Genomic DNA, 21,781 nt, shown 5'->3' with positions numbered 1-21,781 from the left:
TAAGTGTCTTCACAGCTGGGTTCTGGGAGGAAGGGCATGCGAGTGTCTGGGTGTGGGGGACACAGCTGGAGTCGGGGGGGGGGGTTCAAGTGTCTGGATGGGGAGGCCCGCAGCTGGGATCTGGGGGAGGTGCATGTGAGTGTCTGTGCCTGGACTCTGGTGGGGACAGGGTGTCTGGCCCCCCTACTGAGCTCTGCGGGGAGGGAGCAGAGAAACAGGAACTGGGTTGCCATAGGGGTTTCCTTAACACTCTACTCCTGGAGGAATTTTTTTGTGTCTATACTATTAGGCACAGTTGCTGATAGCTATTCTGAAATAAATTACCAAAATAACCGAAACTGATATGATTATATAGTGTTATTTTGACAAATAAAATATGCAGAATTTTACAGAATTTTAAAATATTGTGCACAGAATTTTTAATTCTTTGATGCAGAATTCCCCCAGAATAGTGATTTGCAGACTGTGCACACTGGTGGCAGACAGGCAAGAGAAAGTTGTGAACATTACCCTGAAAGGAAGCAGAAGGACAGAACTTCTTGGGAACAGAGCTCACTGGAGTGCTAGACTAGGGGATTTCTGAGCAAGGATACTGTTTCTACTGTGTTCAGAGAAACAGTACTGACTTTTTTGAAAATACATAAATGAGATTACACCAAGACTGTACCTGACTTGTGCCACAAACATCTATTCCTAATGAAAAGAACCCTGCCAAATTTAGGCTAACGGTTCAGTCTAAAGGGGCAACTCCACAAATTTCTGCCTCTCTTGTAAACAGGACTGGAAATATTTAGGCTGTTGCAAAAGATTAGCATTATAGAGTATAAAAAGTCTTATGCAGATTTGTTTCAGAGTAGCAGACGTGTTAGTCTGTATCCGCAAAAAGAAAAGGAGTACCTGTGGCACCTTAGAGGCTAACAAATTTATCAAAAGCTTATGCTCAAATAAATTTGTTAGTCTCTAAGGTGCCACAAGTACTCCTTTTCTTTATGCAGATTCATTACTTTACAGAAGCTATGAAAGAATAAATACATCTCTGCTCAGGCAGCATGGCATGACATTCGTTTACACACACAAACTTCAGAACACCTTGTATTAACTCATTTTTTTAAAACAGAAATAATGGCCACTAAAGGAACGATCTGCAGTGATGAAATTACAGGCTGAAATGACAGAAACTTAAGGGCTTGTACACACTAACATTTATGTTGGTATAACTTATGTCGCTCAGGGGTATGAATAAGCCATCCCCCAAGCAACGTAAATTACACTGACCTAAGCACTGGTGTGGACAGCACTGGGTTTACAATGGCACCAAAGGGCTGGGCCTACACTCAGAGGGGGCCCACAAGGGGATGGCCACGGCTGCAGCACTGTGACGGGTCCTCCTGGTCAAATCTTTGCTCCACCAGCTGCCCACCCACTGGCAGTGAGTGGTGGGCAGGGGGGTGTTCAGCAGCCAATGGGGGTGGGTGTGCAAGGAGGCAGCAAGGTGATGCTGCAGCGCATGGGGCAAGGTCCATCAGTGCAGCCTCCACACACCTGCCACTTGCTGGCTCCAGGGCCAATCCCGGCCTGGCCAGCAGGGCCCCACTCCCCAAACCCAGGCCCGTCTACAGCCAGCACTGGCTGCACACTGAGAACTGTAGTGGCTGATGAGTACATGTGGGTGGGTGGGTGGGTGGCAGCGGCGGTCCCAAGCCGGGCTGAGGTGCCACCAGAGCCAGGTGGGGAAACTGGGAAGACGCAGCGCCAGGTACCGGGAAAAGTGGACCTGTCCCCAGGGTCCAGCCAGGCATGAAGGGCACAGAGCATTGAGCAGGGAGGGTCAGTCAAATATCACCCGCCACGTGTGAGAAATGGGTAAAGGTGTGTGTGTCACCCCTCCATATGTTTGTGGTGGGAGTGGGGGGGTGTCACCCCTCCCCATGTGTGTCCCCTGGCGAGTTCTGTGTGCCCCCCCACTGCAGCATGTGGGCCACTGACCCTCTCTTGGCTGGGGCAACACAGACTGGCAGCTGCACTCATGTTTCTGGTTCATTTTGGTGACTGGTTCTGGGCGCAGGCTGTTTTGTCCTCGAGGCCTGAACCTCTGCCCACTGCAGCTCTGCCATTGCTGGCGCAGGGCAACAGGACCATAGGCACTGGATTTTCAGTGCAGTGTGCCTGGCCCTAACCCTGGCAGGGGCACCAGTTCACATGGCAGTGGATCTGTGGAACAGCAAGGTCTGTGCAGTCTGCCACACTGGGTGCTGGTTGTGGGCAGCTCGTGCAGAGTCCTGGGGTAGCATCCTGATTGGCACCAGTGCTGGCGTGGGAGTGTGTGGGATGCAGGGTCCTGTCTGCTGCCTGTCCTGAAGCCAGACGAATATGAATAATGACGCTGTAAATAAAATGTATTAAAGTTTTTCATGTTTTTTATTTTTAAAATGTTTTAAACAGTTTTAAATTTGCCCCAATTTCATACAAAAACATAACTGAAGCACTAATAATTCATATGAGAAATGTGAAGGGTGAGATAGTGTGATGGTTTCCTTTTAACAGGAGCAGCACATGGCTGATGTTTTGGCCAGCTTTGGCTTTTGTTAGCTGTTTTTATCCACTGTGTTTTATTTTGTATTTTTTCTTTTACAATTTATTTTATGTACACTTCTGTATATGCTTTTTGCCCTAGGGCTACCATTGCTGGTACCCTAGCGACAGCTGTTTCCATCTGCAATTTAAATCTGTAAATGTAAATAAAACTTGTACAGCTGTGTGCTGTGTCAAAGACAACTTCTATGTCAATCCCCTGTCTTTTACAAACATTCCCCCTGGGAGCCCACAAATATGTTTGGCGCTGGGTCCACAAAAGGTTAATCAGGTCCTGAGTGTGGACAGTGCTATGTCGGCAGGAGAGCTTCTCCCACCAGCATAGCTACCGCCTCTCAAAGAAGTGATTTTATTATGCCAATGGAAGAGCTCTCTCTCCTGTTGGCATAGAGTGTCTTCACCCAATGTGCTTCAGTGGCACAGCTACACTGGTGCAGCTGCACCGTTGTAGCTTCTAGTGTAGACTAGCCTTAAGTGTCTCACCTTTGTATGTGGCATCAGTTTAAACTGGTGCAATTAATCTCAGCTATATGCTTTAGAATGTGATTTTGCTCATAACCAGGGATTCTAGTTTTCCCGTGTTAAAAATATCAAAATTCTCCAATAAAAAATATAAATATTGCATATTTTTCTGCAATTAAAATGAAATGATGAACTTTAGTTTCCCTAGTCACAATATATATAGGTATCAATTGAACTAGGGTGACCATAAGCCCCGTTTTGGGCAGGAGTCCCCTTTTTAAGCCCTGTCCCAGACATCCTGACTTTTTGGCAAAACTGGGCATTTGTCCCATTTGCTCTTGCCAACTGAGCAGCAAACAGGAAGAATGAGTAGTTTTGCCAAAAAAGGAGTGTGCCCCCATGGGGGCGCAGAGGAACGTACAGGGGGGCAAGCGACGACAGGGCTTGGGCCGTAATCCCCAGCCCAGGACACCTCAGACATAGTCTCTCATTTTCACTTTGGGAAATAGGGTCACATTAACTTTCAGCAAAATTTACTTAATAGTTAATATATGTTTTTATTTTTTTTCACAAAATGTAAAAACTAAAGATTCTCTGTAAAAATGCAAAGTATTTTTTTCCACGGCAAATGGATTTCTAGGATCTCTGCTCATAACAAGCAAAGCACTATGGCACAAATACTGTGTATTACAGAGATATATGACATTTGTTTTATACAATAGCATTTATACATATTAATCCTATGGAAGCATGCAAAGCCCTGGAAAACAAAGGCAATGAAGACTGAATGAAAAGGACTTAAATGATATTCTTGCAATCTTATAAGCTTTGTAAACTTTATGTTCAAGTACACTTGTGTATTAATGACACCCGAGTTCCAGAAACTTTACACCACAGCTGTTTGGTTAAGTCATTCATAATTCCCTTTCATCTTTAAGTTTTAAACGCAACATGTTTACAAATGTAATGAATTAGTTTCCGAGTTTTCCGTAACCTGAAGGTTCTTATAATAAGAGCATGTTTCACCTACTAGATCAACTTGATACATAGTATCCCTGTCTTCCAAGGTAGTTTTATCAGCCCCTAGAGGCAACCAAACTACTAGGACTGCTTCAAAAACGCCATTAGTAGTCCAGAGTGATTTGGTGATTTTAAAGGGTCAATATTTTTACAAGCTGTTTCAGCTGTAAAGTTAGCTATTCCCAGAAGTAGCAGTGTTTCTAAATTCCTGGGGTGAGCCAAGTTCAAACATTATAATATGCTTTACCTAATATTTTCCTCATACTTGACATGTTATTCCTATTTGTATTTCTATTTTTATCATGCTCCACTGCATAGCTTAAAAAACTGGTAAAGAACTTAAGAAATTTTCCTCATCAATAGGTTTTAAATAATTACTTAATATGAAAAAATACTGGAAAAAACATTGTATAGCTAAGTAATAAGCATCAACTTCATTTTAACAATTAAAGCAACGCTGACATCTAGTGGCAACCTGAACGATAGTATAAAATAGGTAGGATTACATTTTTAAAATGTGAAGTGTAAAATAAAAAAATAAGTTATACAATAATAGGAAACTTTTAGAGCAGATGCAAACAGTGCAGTGACTTTTAAAACACTGCAAGAGACATTCATTGTAGTTCAGTAAACAAAATAAATACAGGTGACAAGTTTTATTTTTTCAATTTTAAAACTCATTAACTGTAAATGCTTAAGATGTATATCATCAGGGTATGGTCTGAAGGTGATGCTCTTGAACATATTCTTTCAAATGGAAGTCTGAACTCCAAATTTCAATGCACAGAGATTTCAAAGGTTTTTCCCTTCAGTGACCAATACTCATGGTCTTATTCACAATGGTTGAGGGTACTGTATTTGAAAGTGATGACAGGAGAATAGAGACACAAGGAATACAAAGAGGTTTGCTGAACTTTTTTCTGCATTTTGCTGCCTTTTTTTCCACCCCCCTCTATCAGGTTCTGGACATAAGTTTTAGTTTGCTATCGTTTTCCTCACTTCCTGTCCTAAATCGTCATGTGGACTGTTAAGCAGGCATTGTTACATCTGAAAACTGTTTCCATTTCAATCTAGGATGAAGGGATCATTTTTCTAAAGCACTTCAGGATCCTCTTGGAAAAATAAACCCAATACTAAAAAAAACCCCACTTTAGTTCATTCAGAGGTGAGAGTTGCTCCCAACTACAAGACTATTGCCTTCTTCCTTCCCTTGTGTAAAGAAGCATGTCTTTATTCCCTCTTGATGAACATATCTATGCTAACTCTTATTGACTTTTCTGGCTCCCAGCCAGCGACATTCTGAGGTGTCAGCATTAACAAAGTTTACCAGGAATTCATTTTTAATAGCCACACCTTGTTCCTGCCATTGGATCCATGCAAATATAACCATGCGAGGAACCCACTGAACTTAACGGGGGCTCCATGTGGTGCAAGGACTGCCTGCATGGATGCAATTACAGAAATGTGGCCTGAAAAAAGGGCAGTTAGAACGTATTTAATTAATATAGTATTGATCAGCTCAGGTAAATACATAATTAGGAAGCGTTTCATACAAGGGCAGCAAGAATCCTAGAGATTTAGTGCACATAGCATTTTTTTTAATAACTTTTTGAACCCAGTTTACTACAGACGAAAGTTCAGTTCAATAACCCCACCACAGTATGTTACTTCACAATTTCATTCTGAATATAAACTTTTATTTTAAAAGATCAAAAAATGAGAAGAGAAATTTTAAGATCTTTGAACAACTATGTTTTAACAAGTCAATTTTAGCTCTAAGCTAAGTTTCTGTGATCCAAATTTCTGACTAATGTTCATTCTAAACCAGTGATAATACATTTATGTGATAAAAATGCAGACAAAAGCTATACCGAAGCAAATGAAGATGCATTACAAATGTTAAGGTGTGCCCCTGAAAGTGATCCTACATATTAACTTAAACTGATGTACCTACTTCATCAGAAAAAACATATAAAAAACTTTTTTTCTTCAAAAAAAAAAAAAAAAACAACTTATACCATTAGACCCTATTTGTAAGCTTTTTCCATTCAACAACTTCTTTTATCATTTCAAATCAAATTCCACCCACACAAAAACAGTTGTTTTACAAACACTATTCACTACAGTATGTAATTCAGCATGAAAATCCCACTTGGTGATCATCATCATATGCCATCAGTGATAGCCTGGAGCTTAAACAATTTCTTCAGAAAATGCACAGAGAAGAGTAAACAAATGTATTCTGAGGGCGTGTCCACATGGTTCGCTAGTCTGCATTAGAAGGGTGTAAATTATAGCATGCACTAGCATGTCGTGCACTAACTGGGCTATGTGGACTCTTCTAGTGTGTACTAAAAACTCCCTAATGTGCATTAATGTAGTACTGTTTTAAACAGTACTACATTAAATGTGCACTGGGGAACTTTTAGTGCACAACAGAAGGGTCCACACATGGCAGTGTGCATTACAATTTACAGCTCTCTGATATAGACTAATACACTATGTAGACAAGCCCTGAGATAGGTTAACAAAATAAAATGGATTATAAAAATAGGCTCAGCCAAAAGGTAGTAAAACGTTGTACAGACATATGCAAGAAGCACGCAGTATATTTTATCTACACATACCTTTCCAAGCTCTTCAGCCTGTTTTAAAATATTGCGCACTAAATCTTCTGCTCTTTTTGAATGAAAAGAGTTACTTTGACTCTGGATGACAAATACAATTTCTTGTAATTCTGTGAAAAAGGAAATAAAAATATTTAAAGAAAACAGAAATAAATGTAAGTTCTGCACCACTGCTAAAGAGAACTTTGAGGGGGGAAAAGCAAGACATAAAAACATAACTGATTTATTTAATTAATAATAAAAATGCATAAACGTACATAAAATTGTTTATTTTCTTAAACAGCCCCAGTTTTAACTGTTTGCTTGTATGAAAGTAGAACTCTAAATTTGTCATGGTATTATAGAATTGACAACCTCAAGAGATAAAAATCATGATACCGGCCCCCCAAAACATGAGATTTTAAAACCCATCAAATCATGGGTTTTAGTCTGTCTTATATTAATCACATAAGCAATAATGTTAAAATATGGAATTGATTTAGCCTTTTGCAAGAGGCAACACTTCCCTGACCCCCTCCCACTTCTCTACCTGAGACTGTGCAGCACTCACTAAGCCGCACCACACAGGCTCTTGTTTGCCCATCACTATGGCTGACCTCCCTCTCCTCTCCAACCCTCCCCTCTGGTTCCCCCCTTTCTCCTGCACCCTCTCATTCCCACTATTTACCTTTTACCGTGTCTATGCTGCTCCTCACAGTCCATATGCCCAGACTAGCCTGCTGAACCATAAAGTGGCAGCCATCATGCCTGAGGATATGGCTTCAGTCTCACTGAAAACATTGGGAGATGGCAGCCACTTTTATTAAGGGCAGCCTCACTTCAACTTGCAGATTGTCACTTCCCTGCAGTCTACCATCTTGCAGTCTTCAGTTCCATTGACAACAATCAGACATGGTGGCCATTTTGAATAAGGAAAATTTAATCAGTTGGCAGCCTTCCATCTTGTTTTCAAGAGACAGGCAAAAAAACACCCCCCAAATTGATAAAAACAACAAGAGTTGGCAATACTGGTATTATTACATCAGGCCCCATGCAGTTCTGTCTTTATGCCTGTAGCCACAGCAGTGCTGAACAGTTTCACAATGCTGTTGGTGCACCACAGGGAATGCATTATGTACAACCACCACCTAGATAGCACCTACAGGACTTCCCCTCTGTTGGAGGGGGTATGCATTCTAATTTTCATATCCTGCAAGAAGACTAGCTTGGAGAAAATAAATATTCTTAATTTACTTTAGAGAAGGAAAAACACTCTTCTATCACATTATCAAGACAATCTATCAGACTATGGTGTCACTTTTAAGTCCTTCAGGATAAAGCTGCTAAGATAACCACAGACTTCCTACAACAAGAGGAAGGAGTGAAGATGGGAGACTAATTCTTAAAGAAAGGCAGAGAAATGGAAGGAATGACAATGAAAGAAAGAAGTAATTTCAAGGAAAAGAAAAGATAAAGTATGTGAACAAAGAGCAGAGAAGAAAACAGCGTCAGAAAAGAAAACAGTATCAGAAAAACTTTTAACTAATGCAGTTTCAGCTCAAAATTTCTACCACTGTAATCCAAGGAGGAAATATCCAGAGTTTAAATATCTATTTATTAATCCCTCCTCCACACCAAAACACATTTGTTATTGTTAAAGTCCTAGGACTCAGAGAGTTGCGTCCTGGGTGGTAGCTGAGATTAACCTACCCCAAATTACAGGTTATATGATATGGAGACCTGTAACCCCTGCACTGGAACCAATTAAATGCCTGGTATACATGGGCAGCAGGTATCAAAGGCCAGGGGAGGCTGAGCATCTCAAAACAGCATTGTGTGGCCCTGCCCATGCTCCACCCCCAGGCCCCTTCCTGCTTCCGAGCACTCTGCAGCTCTTCCCCCATGGCCTGGGCCCTTGGCTGGGGCTAATGGGGGCTGGCCTGCGGCCAGGGACTACAGGCGGCTGGAGCCAGTGCATGCACTGCCCACCCACCTGGCACTCGGGGGCAGGAGGCGCTGGGGACTGTGCCACCCGCCTGGCACTCTGGGGCTGGAGGTGCTGGGCTCTGGCAGGGGCAGAGGGGTGGGGCCTTGGGCACAAGGGGCGCGGTGGGGGCTAGCCTGCCTGAGCCCGCGGTTCACCTGCTGCCCATGCTGGTATAGGAAAGTATGAGTGATAAGCAGGTAGCCACCCTCCCTGTGTCAAAGTTTAAGAAAAGTTGTGGTCTGCCACTTAATTCCATATATGTGTCTATCCTCACTTTGCTGCTGTATCCACATCAATATTGTTCTTTTCATACTTGCCTCCACCCATGACTCTAAGACCACCTCCATGACTCATTAAATGTGCAGTCCTAACTCACTCCATGTTGGGCTTTTACAAGTTTGTGCTCATGGTATAATGGAAGGCATAACTATGTTTGGGGCCAGAACAAGCTTTCGAGTTTCACAGAGCTCTTCCCGTCTGGGGATGGTAACCAGAGCGTTTAAGAAATACAAGTTGGGACAAATTGTTACCCATAAGGGGTTCAGGCATACTTGTCTCTTATATCCCGGGACCAACACAGCTACAACAACACTGCAAACAACTAATAACTATAGTTATCCCCCGATGTCCTCCATTTCTCCCTCACAGCCTTATTTTACCTCCAGGCCCACCGCGCACGCGAGCACACACACACACACACACACACACACACACAAAGATAGTGACTACTTGAAAAGAATCTGCAGTGAAAGCTTATGAATATAAATTGTTTGCTATCTAAAAGCATACATTTTCAGTGCACAGATTTACACAACTTCCATTGATGTGAATGGGAGTCACAAGGCTAAATCTGTATGTATACCTCTCAAAATATATCCCTAGAGATAAATAATGAAAATTAGATAGTTTTATAAAATTACTGATTTAGTAGTACATTTATAGATACGGAAGTGTCTGAACTATAGACAGTTTCACTTATGGTACATTTAGCAGCAAATGGGGATGTACTGGAGAAGAACACTCCCTAGGATGAATCCAATACCCACTTTGCTGTCTGTGCACTGGAGACTTCCCAGGAAGTATCCTTTACTAGAGTAAACAAATGCACAGAAGAACCCATTTAAAGGAATAAAGAAATACATTTGTTTAAAAAAAATTCAATGCACATTTTTATATAAAAACATAAAACAAAACACTTCATGATTAATACTCAGCAGACCTAATAGTAATTTAGAAGGTTCCCTTCTCCTCCTGACTTCATAAGAACTACAGTATTTCACTGCTTGAGAAATAACTGGTTTAATACCATGTCACTTTTCCTTCTCTTGTTCTTTTTATGTATCTTTTTTGTGATGAATGATAAAAACTATCATTCACCACCTTAAATTTACAGGAATTTAAACTGTTGGTAAGAAAATTATCTTCCCCATAGGAACTTAATAAAATCATATTATGCAAGCCTTCCTACAAAAGCAAAGTGTTGCGGTCCAGTTTTGCTTGAGATGTAATTGCTCACATGTCTGAACAATAACTATTTTACTGTGATTATTTGTATTGCCAATCAGGAATTGGGGCACCATTGTGCGAGGCACTCTACACTCCTAACAAAAAGGCTATCCCTGTTCCAAAGAGTTTACATTTTAAGTAGGAGCTCATTACTGAAAAGCTTTACTACATCTAGCACTGTCCTCAGAATTGTCAATACCTGTGCTTCAGAGGATGCTGCAAAGTCACTAAAATATTCTGTGCAATAATAAAATAGAAGGGTAACGATTCTTCCTGACCCCTATTAGCATCAATATCTCAACGTCACAACAGATCTCATAACTAAGCAGGGTTGAGGTTTGGTAGATACTTGGAAGAGCCTTTAGTAAAGCGTCCTTCAGAAAGCCCAAATGTCAATTCAGTAAAGTGACACACTTCCTTTTGAATCAGTATTGAACAAGTGCTTAAACATGATGGTAGGGGGGAATGATACCAAAAGAGGCATCTTTCAAATTAGAAAAAAATAGGTCCTTACTGCTTGTGGTAATTAAAAGTCCCACAGTAATTTTTACAACAGATAGGAATGCAAGTGTCCTCTAATCTAGGTAATTACATTACCTGCACTCTAAAACAAGGTTTATCAACATGTGGGTCAGGACCCAAAATTGGGTCACCAGAATGTTTCAAAGAGATGCGCAGCATTTCCTGTCCTACGGGGCTGGCTGGGCTCGCCTCCCCACTCCAGGCACCTCAACCTCTGGGATTGCAGCACCACCCAGGTTCAGCCCAGCGGTCATGAAGACGGGAGTCCGGGTGGGCCAAATTTGAGTGAGGGGCACTGCAACCCCATGAGCAGGTCACAACTCCACTCACACAAATTTGGTCCAATCAGGAGGACTGAATGGCACTGCAACCCCAGAGGTTGCAATGCCTGGAGCGGAGAGTCAAGCTCAGCCAGCCCCACAGCATAGGAGCTTCAGGAGCCGCCATTGTGGGAAGAGTCCTGGACAGGAGCCAAACCCCACTTCCCCTGCGGGGGCAGGATCCAACTGAAACCACCCCAGGGCCTCCACCCTCAGACAATTTATTGGGTCACAACAGGCCATAAACATTTACAAATGAGTCCTGAGCCCAAAAAAGGTGGAGAACCACTGCTCTAAAACAAGACCTGAAGTTGGTTTTGAACAGTTGTCCATAGTGCTGTGTACTGTAAGCGCCCAGAAGTCAAACAGGAGACTAATCTACCTCAATAGCTGGAGAAGAGAATAATAAATTTGTAAATATGTTGGGTAAAGTGTATTGGGATCTTTGTGGATGAAAAGCAGTATATAAATGTATTATTCATCACTCCAGCTGGATATCAGCTCATACCCTGCAGTATGAAGATTAAGAGAGTTAGTATAACCGCATATGGTAGTCTCATAAATATAAATGTCTACTTCTGTTCTATTTTTGTCTGCAGTGTTGTTGTAGCAATGCTGGTCCCAGGAATCAGAGACACAAGGTAGATGAGGTAATATATTTTATTGGACCAACTTTCAATAAAAGATAGTACCTCACTCACCTTTTCTAATCTTGCAAAGCTATTTGCCTCAATACAGTACAAGCTGTTTTATCCAGCATGTTGGGGGAAATGGGCGGATGCCAGTAAGTGAAAAATGTAAGTGAAAAGTATCTTGGTTAACTAAGAGGGAGGGAATTTGGGTGTGGGAGGGGGCTCGGGGCAGTGGCTAAGGGCATAGGAGGAGGTGCGGGGGGTACCGGATCCGGGAGTCGCTCACCTTGGGCAGCTCCCCGCAAGCGTCGAACTGTCCTGGGGCTGCTCCTAGGCAGAGGTGCGGCGGGCGGCTCTGCGCACTGCCCCCGCCCTGCCCTGAGCACTAGCTCCGCAGCTCCCATTGGCTGGGAACCGCAGCCAACGGGAGCTGCGGGGGCAGCGCTTGAGGGCAGAGGCAGTGCGCAGAGCCACCTGCCACGCCTGTGCTTAGGAGCAGCCGGGACAGGTTGCTGCTTGCGGGGAGCCGCCCGAGGTGAGTGACCCCTGGATCCGGCACCTCACACCCACTGCCCCGAGCCTTCTCCCGCACCCAAACTCCCTTCCAGAGCCTGTGCTCCACACCCCCTCACACACCCCCAACCCCCTGCCAACCAGACTACAAACCAGAATTTCAATGAAGATCAGAAATGCCAGTTTATAGAGCTTTCTGGGACAAACCCTGAAGTTTGAGGTGCAGAAGATATTCCAGGATCACCTGCAGCGAGGCCTGTGAGGCCCGGATATATCGTTCCGAAGCCCAGCACATGAACCTTTTCCACTTGGCCAGGTAAGTCGCTCTAGTGGAGGGCTTTCTGCTACCCAATGAGACCTGTTGAACCAAGGCTGAGCATTCCTGCTCTTCCCCATGCAGTAGCCATGCCAACAAGCGCAAGTCTCCAGGTTCAGGTGCAGAAGACTGCCATGGTCCTGGGACAGCAGGTCCAGTCAGAGAGGTAACTGCAGCAGGGCGGCTACCAAAAGGCCCAGCAGCGTACCAAACCAGTGTTGGCGAGGCCACTCCGGGGCTATCAGGATCAGCTTTTCTCTGTCATGTTTGATCTTCACAAGAACTCTGTGGATCAACGGCACTGCTGGGAAGCGTACATCAGGCCCCCAAACACTTAGTAGACTTAGTCACTATCTACATGGAGTGAGTTTGAGAGTTTCTATATTTTCTTAATAAAAGCAATGGTAAGAGAACACTTGGAAGGGGAATTCTAAGTGATTATTAGCCTCTGGATTTAAATAAAGAGGCAGGTAGGTATGAAATCCATTTTAAAGGAATTGGGAGTAACAGCACTAGGATTTGAACTCAGGAGCTCCTGACTCCCACCCCCATGCTCAGGCCATTAGACTATTCTATGTCCGGAGAGAAAGACCATCAGGCCCCACCATCAGGCGTACATCAGGGAGCAAGTAAGCATCTCTCAGGGAACCCCTGTCCATCCCCCGGAGTGAACAGAAACACATGGATTTCCTATTCTGACGGGACGCGAACAAGTCCACCTGGGGAGTTCCCTACTTTTGAAAGATCATATTGACCGCCTCCGGATGACGTGACCGCTCGTGGTGAGATGAGAAGGTCCTGCTGAGGCAATTCTGGTCCCAAGCACATGCACGGCTACCATACGAATGGCATGCCGCACAAAGAAGTCCCAAAGGCAGAGAGCTTCTTGGCAAAGGGACGACGACCTGGTCCCACCCTGCCTACTGATGTAATACATTGTGGTGGTACTGTCTGTGAGGACCTGTACCACCTTGCCCTTCAGGTGGGGCAAGAAAGCCTGGCAGGCCAGGCAAACTGCGTTTAGCTCCCTGACATTAATATGAAGGTCCAGACTGTCCGGCAGCCAGCAGCTCTGAGTGCTGAGCTCGCCCAGGTGGGCTCCCCAACCCAGGTCCGAAGCATCTAAGGCCAGGGTGAGTGACGGGGATGGGGCTGCGAAGGGAACTCCCTCCAACACTGACCCAGGGTTCAACCACCACTCCAGGGACGACAGGATATGATCCAGCACCCTACCAGTCTAGGTCGTGTCTGTTGGGGATGTAAACCAACGGCAGCCATGCTTGCAGAGGCCGGAGATGGAGCTGGGCATAACTGACCACGTATGTACAGGCGGCCGTGTGGCCCAACAACCACAGACAGGTGAGCCATAGTGAGCAGGTGCTTCTTCACATGGGAGATCAGGTCCAACGGGGCCTGAAAAAGAGCCTCTGGAAGGAAGGCTCTAGCTCACATGGAGTTGAGAACTGCCCTGATTAACTCTATTCATTGAACTGGCCTGAAGGTGGATTTTTGCTCGTTTATCAACAGCCCTAGGTCGTGGCAGGTGGAACGCACCAGATCGAGGGTCCTCTAAACTTGTTCCCAAGACCTGCCCTTGATGAGCCAGTTGTCGAGATATGGGAAGATATGGACCCCTCGATGTCTCAGGTCAGTGGCCACTGGCACCATACATTTTGTGAAGACCCCTGGGGCCGATGACAGGACAAAGGGCAGCACCATGAACTGAAAATAGCATCTGCCCACCTTTGAAATGGAGGAAACGTCTGTAACTTGAAATATGGAAATAATCGTCCTTCAAGTCGAGGGCGGGTACCAGTCTCCTGGATCCAGGGAGGGAAATGATGCAAAACTTCAACTTCCTGAGAGACCTGTTGAGGCATCACAGGTCCAGAGTGGGTCTTCGGCCCCTTTTACTTTTTGGATTAGGACATAACTGAAGCAGAATCCCTTTTCAGTCATGTCCCGAGGGACCTCCTCCATCACCCCATGTGCAGGAAGTTCTCGACCTCTTGAACGAGGACTTGCTTGTGAGAAGGGTCCATGAAGAGAGATGGGGAAGGGGGGGGGTTGGAAGGAGGGGCGGACAAAAACTGCAGGGTGTAGCCTTGAGACACTATCTGCAGCACCCAGCAGTCCAAGGTGACCTGTGACCAGGCCGAATGGTAGGGACGAAGACAGCTAAGGAAAGAATGGGGTGGATCCTGGGAGGTGACTGGGGAGTCGCTCTCAACTGCACCCTCAAAACAAGCACTTCTTGTCCCCGGGGTGCTCTGCTGGGCCAGGCTATGCAGGTGAACGGAGGAAGGAGGAAAGGCGGTGACCACTGAAACTAACGTCCCTGTCCCTTCTCCTTTCAGGCCAAGGCCTTGGCGGTGGGGGTGGCCAAAACTGCTTTCTTGCAGACTGCGGCATACGCATGCCCAATGACTGAAGGGTGGCCCGAATGTCTTTTAACCCATGAAGCCTCACATTCGTCTCTTTTGAAAAAAGACTGATCCAATCGAATGGGAGGTCCTCGATCGACATCTGCATCTCTTGGGAGAGCTGGAGTTCTGAAGCCAGGAGCTGCGCCTGATAACCACTGCCGACACGATCACCCTAGCCGACGAGTCAGCCACGTCCCATGCCATTTGGAGGGAGCACCAAGCTGCTGTCGGCCCTCCAGACATTTTAATCCAGCCCTCGGGGTCCGGGACTTGCCCCGCTCCGCACAGCTCCCAGAAGCAGCAGGACGTCCCCGCTCCGGCTCCTACACATAGGGGCAGCCAGGGGGCTCCGTATGCTGCCCCCCTCCCCAAGTGCTGCCCCTGCAGCTCCCATTTGCCAGGAAGTGAGGCCAATGGGAGCTGCAGGGGTGGCGCCTACGGACAGGGCAACATGCAGAGCTGCCTGGCTGCACCTCCACATAGGAGCCGGAGGGGGGACATGCCGCTGCTTCTGGGAGCTGCTTGAGGTAAGCACCGCCCAGAGCCTGCATCCCGACCCTCTCCCACACCCCAACCCCCTTCCCCAGCCCTGACCCACCTCCCACCCTGCAAACACCTCCATCCGAGCCCAGAACAACCTCCTGCACCCCCAAACACCTCATCCCCAGCCCCACCCCAGATCCCACACCCAGAGCCCTCACCTCTTTCCCCCCTTGCACACCAACCCCCTGCCCAGAGCCCCCTCCTGCACCCTGAACTCCTCATTTCTGAACCCACCCCAGAGCCCACACCCCCAGACAGCGCCCTCACCCCCTCTCACATTCCAACCCCCAATTTCGTGAGCATTCATGGCCCACCATACAATTTCCATATCCAGATGTGGCCCTCGGGCCAAAAAGTTTGCCCTCCCTGGTATAGGCTAAACTTCTATTAAGGAAATGGTGGAAGTTAAAACTGATTAATGGGACAGGATACTAAATAACCACGGACCTTTTACAAAAACAACTGGAGTTACCAGAAGAGTACAGAGCACTAGCTATGAGAGCACTGCACCATGACTTCCAACATTTGGGACTTGAGAAAACCTTGGACCTTGTACAAAGTAGATTTTATTGACCCTGAATGGTGGATGACCTTCATAGGAAATGGGATCACGTGCCCGATGTACACAGAGGAAAACTTTAGCCACCACAGTGGCATACTTGGAAAATAGCACCAGCAGCAACCCACTGGAGTTAGCATGCATTGATTTTCTGTCTCTGGAAACAGGCCAAAAGAATATTGCCAACACCTTGGTCATGACAAACCATTTTATATAGTATGCACAAGCCTGTCCAACTAGGGATCAGAAGACTACTACAGTGGCCATAGTGTTATGGAAAAAATATTTTCAGTGTATGGCTTCCCAGCTCAGATGCTCTCTGACCAAGGACAGGATTTTGCAAGTCACTTTTTAAAGGTGGTGCTCAGTATGGCTGGGGTTAAAGATGCAAGGACCACCCCTTAACACCTGCCAAGGCACTCTCAGCCTGAACGCCTGACAGGAACAAATACAGACATGGTAGTAGCATGTGCTCTCAAGAGCTTCAGCCAGGTGATAAGTGTTCTGTTGTGCAACTTTGGTGCTATGAGAAACTGTAAAATAGCCAACCAGTGGGTGGTGGAAAAATCAGGGAATTTGCCGGTCTACAAGATCAGACTTGAGAGCAGCCCTGGTCAAAGACATTGCATAGGAATTATTTCTTACCTGTGGAGGACCTAGTAAGCACCCACTGCGAGGCAAACTGATTCCAAGACTGAGCAAAGGAAAAGTGTCAAAAGAGGTTCACACTCAAGTTAATGGCAGACTGCATGGACATAAAGTACCTCACGTAGGTAGCTCAGAGTGATTCAGAAGGAGAGGAGACGGCTCTAGAGCAGTGGTTCTCAACTTCTCCAGACTACTGTACCCCTGAAGCCCGAGCCCCGCCACCCAGGATTGAAATCTAAGCCCCGCCACCCAGTGCTGAAGCATGAAACTTAGTTTTGTGGGGCCACCTGTGACATGGGGCCCTGGTCAACTGCCCTGCCAGCCACCCTTTAATGCCAGCCCTGCGCTTGTAACCCCACCTAAACCTGCCCCACGACAGCCAGGTTGAGTAACACTGATCTAGAGTTACAGACCCTCTGGAAGACTTCAGAGCAGTGGTTCTCAACCAGGGGTACGCAGGAGTACTCAGATGTGGGGTCAGGGATGCGACTCCAGTCCTTGATAAGCGATCCTGGCTCAACTCTGGGTCGTCAAAGTGCTTTGCTCAGTTATATAAAAGGCAATGAGCATAGGCAGTCTAATGGGTTAAACCTTGATGCAAAGATATTTGTGCCAGCATCTGTTTCATCTGAGCCCTCAGTTGAGCAGACTATGAATGCGGGACCTGATCACTTGGAGGAAGACATGGTTACACACCCTGTGCAGTAACTGGTTGTTCAAGATATCTACCCCTATGGATACAGGTTTTTGTGCCCCCTGTACCTTTGATCAGAGATTTCTCATGAACACCCGAGGTGTTCATACCAGCAAGCTGGTGGTTGGGGCCATCTCTCACAAGTGATGCCAATATCCTCAGAGACTTCCGGAAAAGAGCCTTTATAGGAATGAGAAAAGGAGTACTTGTGGCACCTTAGAGACTAACCAATTTATTTGAGCATAAGCTTTAGCTCACGAAAGTACTCCTTTTTACGAATACAGACTAACACGGCTGTTACTCTGAAACCTGTCTTTATAGGAATGGAGAGTAAAGCCTTGTACAGATGTTTGGGAGACCGAGGAAAGATCTTCATCAGAATCCTCCTCTTCCAAATCACTCTAGTGGTGGAGCACCAGAAGAAACATGAGGTGAAACAGTCGGTACAAGGCAAATGTCCAAAGATTGGAAGTCCTCAGTACCACGAGTACATTGGAGCCAAGCAAAGGTGAGTCTGGTGTCTCAGATACAGCAAGGTCTCGGAGAAAGCAAAACTCCTGCAGTAACAAGTGTGTTGTCAGTACCGTGTCCATGGCCTGCACCAAAGAGATAGTGGCTGAGGGAGTTGACGGTACCATGGACCTCGACTATTCCAAGGGGAGTCCAGTCAGAGCCCGAACGGGCTTCTTCAGTACCAAGTGAGAAGAGGTAGAGCTCTTGCTGCCTCACTTCACTGACGGTACCAATGACCTCCCAGAGCCCTACACTTTACAGGCTTTGGGCTTGACAGTGCCCTCAGTACCTGAGGAACCAGCAATCTTGTGGGTACTGGGTCAGAGAGCAATGGGTGCAGAAGTGGCTCGAGTCATCAGAGACCACGACTTCTTTGGAGTAGATTCCCTACCTGGAGCACTCAAGCTACGGTCTTTAGGGGTCTTATTGGAGGAAGACTGGGTCTTCCTCTTAAGATGCCCCCAAACAGTGCAATTTATAGACAGTGGACTTATTCAGAGACTGGAGTAGAGGGCCAGGGTCAGAGGCTGGGCACAGCAAACTCCCCATCATGAGGGGTCAAAGTTTGATCTCCCTGTTTTTTCTGGCTCTAGATTTTAATGCCAGACAGAAGATTCACTGTTGGGAAAGATGAGATTCCCCAAGGCAACAGATGCACTGGGAGTGTCTGCCATTCACCAGGATTGCCTCCTGGTACAACAGGCAACATTCAAAACTAGGTTTCAGAGTAACAGCCCTGTTAGTCTGTATTCACAAAAAGAAAAGGAGTACTTGTGGCACCTTAGAGACTAACCAAATTATCTGAGCATAAGCTTTCGTGAGCTACAGCTCACTTCATCGGATGCATACTGTGGAAAGTGTAGAAGATCTTTTTATACACACAAAGCATGAAAAAATACCTCCCCTCACCCCACTCTCCTGCTGGTAATAACTTATCTAAAGTGATCACTCTCCTCGCTTTAGATAAGCTATTACCAGCAGGAGAGTGGGGTGGGAGGAGGTATTTTTTCATGCTTTGTGTGTATAAAAAGATCTTCTACACTTTCCACAGTATGCATCCGATGAAGTGAGCTGTAGCTCACGAAAGCTTATGCTCAAATAAACTGGTTAGTCTCTAAGGTGCCACAAGTATTCAAAACTAGGCAAACCAGACAGTAGTTTTTTCCCCTCCTGGGAGCTTTGTCTAAAAGGTACTAGGAAGAAAGCTACATAATTTTTTTTTCAAGTTAAGTTGTTGGGTTTTTTCAAATCTACTACAGCTAAAGCTGCTATTAAGTGCTAAGTACTAACTACTACTAAAAACAACTATAACCACGAAAAGAGCTAAGGGGACAGAGTTAATGTAACACTCAATACAGACAACTGCTAAAGCTCCATCACAGGCCAAGGTGGTTGAGAGGGAACTAAGGCCAGTTCACCCGTGCAGTGCTATATAACAACAGTACAGAGCATGAGACTGAGTAACATGCATGCACAGGCCGAACGGATGCTGCTATGAGAAATCTCCGATGAAAGGAGCAGGGGGTGCAAGCACACCCACAGTGGAGCATCCACAGAGACACTACTTGAAGAAGGAGCGAAGGATCCCAATAACTTACTGTTAGATGATACATATAGTGATATGGAGGGTGTTCTAAATACTTTGATACCTTCAGTATCAGAACACTAGGACAAGGATATTCCTGTCTGAAATAAGCTCTGGGGACCCTTCTTCCACAATAGCCTAGGGTACTAGTTATCAACCTATTTACCATTGTGGGCCGGATATGCAGCTCTGAGCGTGTTGTGTAGGCCACATCCACATAATATATATACTACCTGTATGGCCCTGAGGATGTCCCATGGGCCACAGCTGTGTGCTGACTGGGCTGCAAGCGGCCCGTGGGTTGAGAACCACTGGCCTAGGGAGTGGCTGAGACTGTACCAGTAGTGCTTAGTAGAGCCTAGTAAATAGAAGTGAGCAGGTTATTCAGCCATTAAAGCATCTAACCTATATTGCTCCAGGAGTTATGGTGAAGAACCCATTCATATAGCCCACAGATTTGTGGTAGCATTGTAGAGCATGTTCCTACCTGGTGAAAGGGTGATGGGAAAGATTAAATGTGTGCAATCATATTATGAAATGTGTGTAATTACATATTGTACTCCTGGTGGAATTCTGCACCAAAAAAATAAAAATTCTGCAACAAAAAATTTAAAATTCTGCATATTTTATTTGTCAAAATAACACAATATAACCACACCAGTTTCAATTATTTTGGTCATTTATTTCAAAATACCCATTAGCAAGTATGTCTGTAACAATACAGGCCCTCCGAACCTCTTTAGCCCTTGCTAAAGAAAACCTACAGGATGCTCAAAAACAGCAAAAAGCCTGGTACGATAAACATGCCAGAGAGCGTTCCTTCAAAGTAGGGGTCCAGGTCATGGTCTTAAAGGTGCTCCAGGCCCATAAAACGGAAGTGTCGTGGGAAGGGCCATTCACGGTCCAGGAGCGCCTGGGAGCTGTTAATTATCTCATAGCATTCCCCACCTCCAACCGAAAGCCTAAGGTGTACCATATTAATTCTCTAAAGCCCTTTTATTCCAGAGAATTAAAGGTTTGTCAGTTTACAGCCCAGGGAGGAGATGACGCTGAGTGGCCTGAAGGTGTCTACTACGAAGGGAAAAGTGCTGGTGGCGTGGAAGAGGTGAACCTCTCCATGACCCTTGGGCGTATGCAGCGACAGCAGATCAAGGAGCTGTGCACTAGCTACGCGCCGACGTTCTCAGCCACCCGAGGACTGACTGAACAGGCATACCACTCCATTGACACAGGTAATGCTCACCCAATTAAAGTCCAACCTTACCGGGTGTCTCCTCGGTATGGGAGATCCAGGATATGCTACAGATGAGTGTAATCCGCCCCTCCTGCAGTGCATGGGCATCTCCAGTGGTTCTAGTTCCCAAACCAGGTGGGGAGATACGTTTTTGCGTGGACTACCGTAAGCTACATGCTGTAACTCACCCAGACAACTATCCAATGCCACGCACAGATGAACTATTGGAGAAACTGGGACGGGCCCAGTTCATCTCTACCTTGGACTTAACCAAGGGGTACTGGCAGGTACCGCTAGACGCATCTGCCAAGGAAAGGTCAGCCTTCATCACACATGCCGGGCTGTATGAATTTAATGTGCTCTCTGTCGGGCTGTGGAATGCACCTGCCACCTTCCAAAAACTTGGAGATGGTCTCCTACCGGGATTAGGAGAATATGCAGTTGCCTACCTTGACGATATGGCCATATTTTCGGATCCCTGGGCAGAACACCTGGAACATCTACAAAAAGTCTTGGAGTGCATAAGGGAGGCAGGACTAACTGTTAAGGCTAAGAAGTGTCAAACAGGCCTAAACAGAGCGACTTACCTTGGACAACAGGTGGGTCAAGGAACTATCAGCCCCCTAAAGGCCAAAGTGGATACTATCCAAAAGTGGCCTGTCCCCAAGTCAAAGAAACAGGTCCAATCCTTCTTAGGCTTGGCCGGATATTACAGGCAATTTGTACCGCAATACAGCCAAATCGCTGCCCCACTGACAGACCTAACCAAAAAGAAACAGCCAAATGCAGTTCTGTGGACTGAAGAGTATCAGAAGGCCTTTAACAAGCTTAAAGCGACACTCATGTCTGACCCTGTGCTAAGGGCCCCAGACTTTGACAAACCGTTCCTAGTAACCACAGATGCGTCCGAGTGTGGTGTGGGAGCAGTCTTAATGCAGGAAGGACTGAATCAAGAGTTCCATCCTGTCGTGTTTCTCAGCAAGGAGCTGTCTGAGAGGGAAAACCGCTGGTCAGTCAGTGAAAAGGAATGTTATGCCACTGTCTAAGCTCCGGAAAAGCTATGCCCATATGTTTGGGGATGGCATTTCCACCTGCAAACCGAC

General features: G+C 45.8%; 1 protein-coding gene across 1 annotated transcript in view; it reads right to left on the bottom strand.

Annotated features, from left to right (window-relative positions):
• B3GLCT (beta 3-glucosyltransferase) overlaps positions 1–21,781 on the bottom strand; it is a 139,766-nt gene that overhangs the window by 95,273 nt on the left and 22,712 nt on the right. Inside the window, exon 4 of the mRNA XM_077806366.1 lies at positions 6,702–6,811. Within this exon, the coding sequence (XP_077662492.1) occupies positions 6,702–6,811 (110 nt within the window). The remainder of the gene's footprint in view (positions 1–6,701; positions 6,812–21,781) is intronic.

The sequence above is a fragment of the Eretmochelys imbricata genome, chromosome 1 (assembly GCF_965152235.1).
Source record: "Eretmochelys imbricata isolate rEreImb1 chromosome 1, rEreImb1.hap1, whole genome shotgun sequence".
In the NCBI taxonomy this organism is placed as follows: domain Eukaryota; kingdom Metazoa; phylum Chordata; order Testudines; family Cheloniidae; genus Eretmochelys; species Eretmochelys imbricata.
This window is presented reverse-complemented; position numbering and strand designations above follow the sequence as displayed.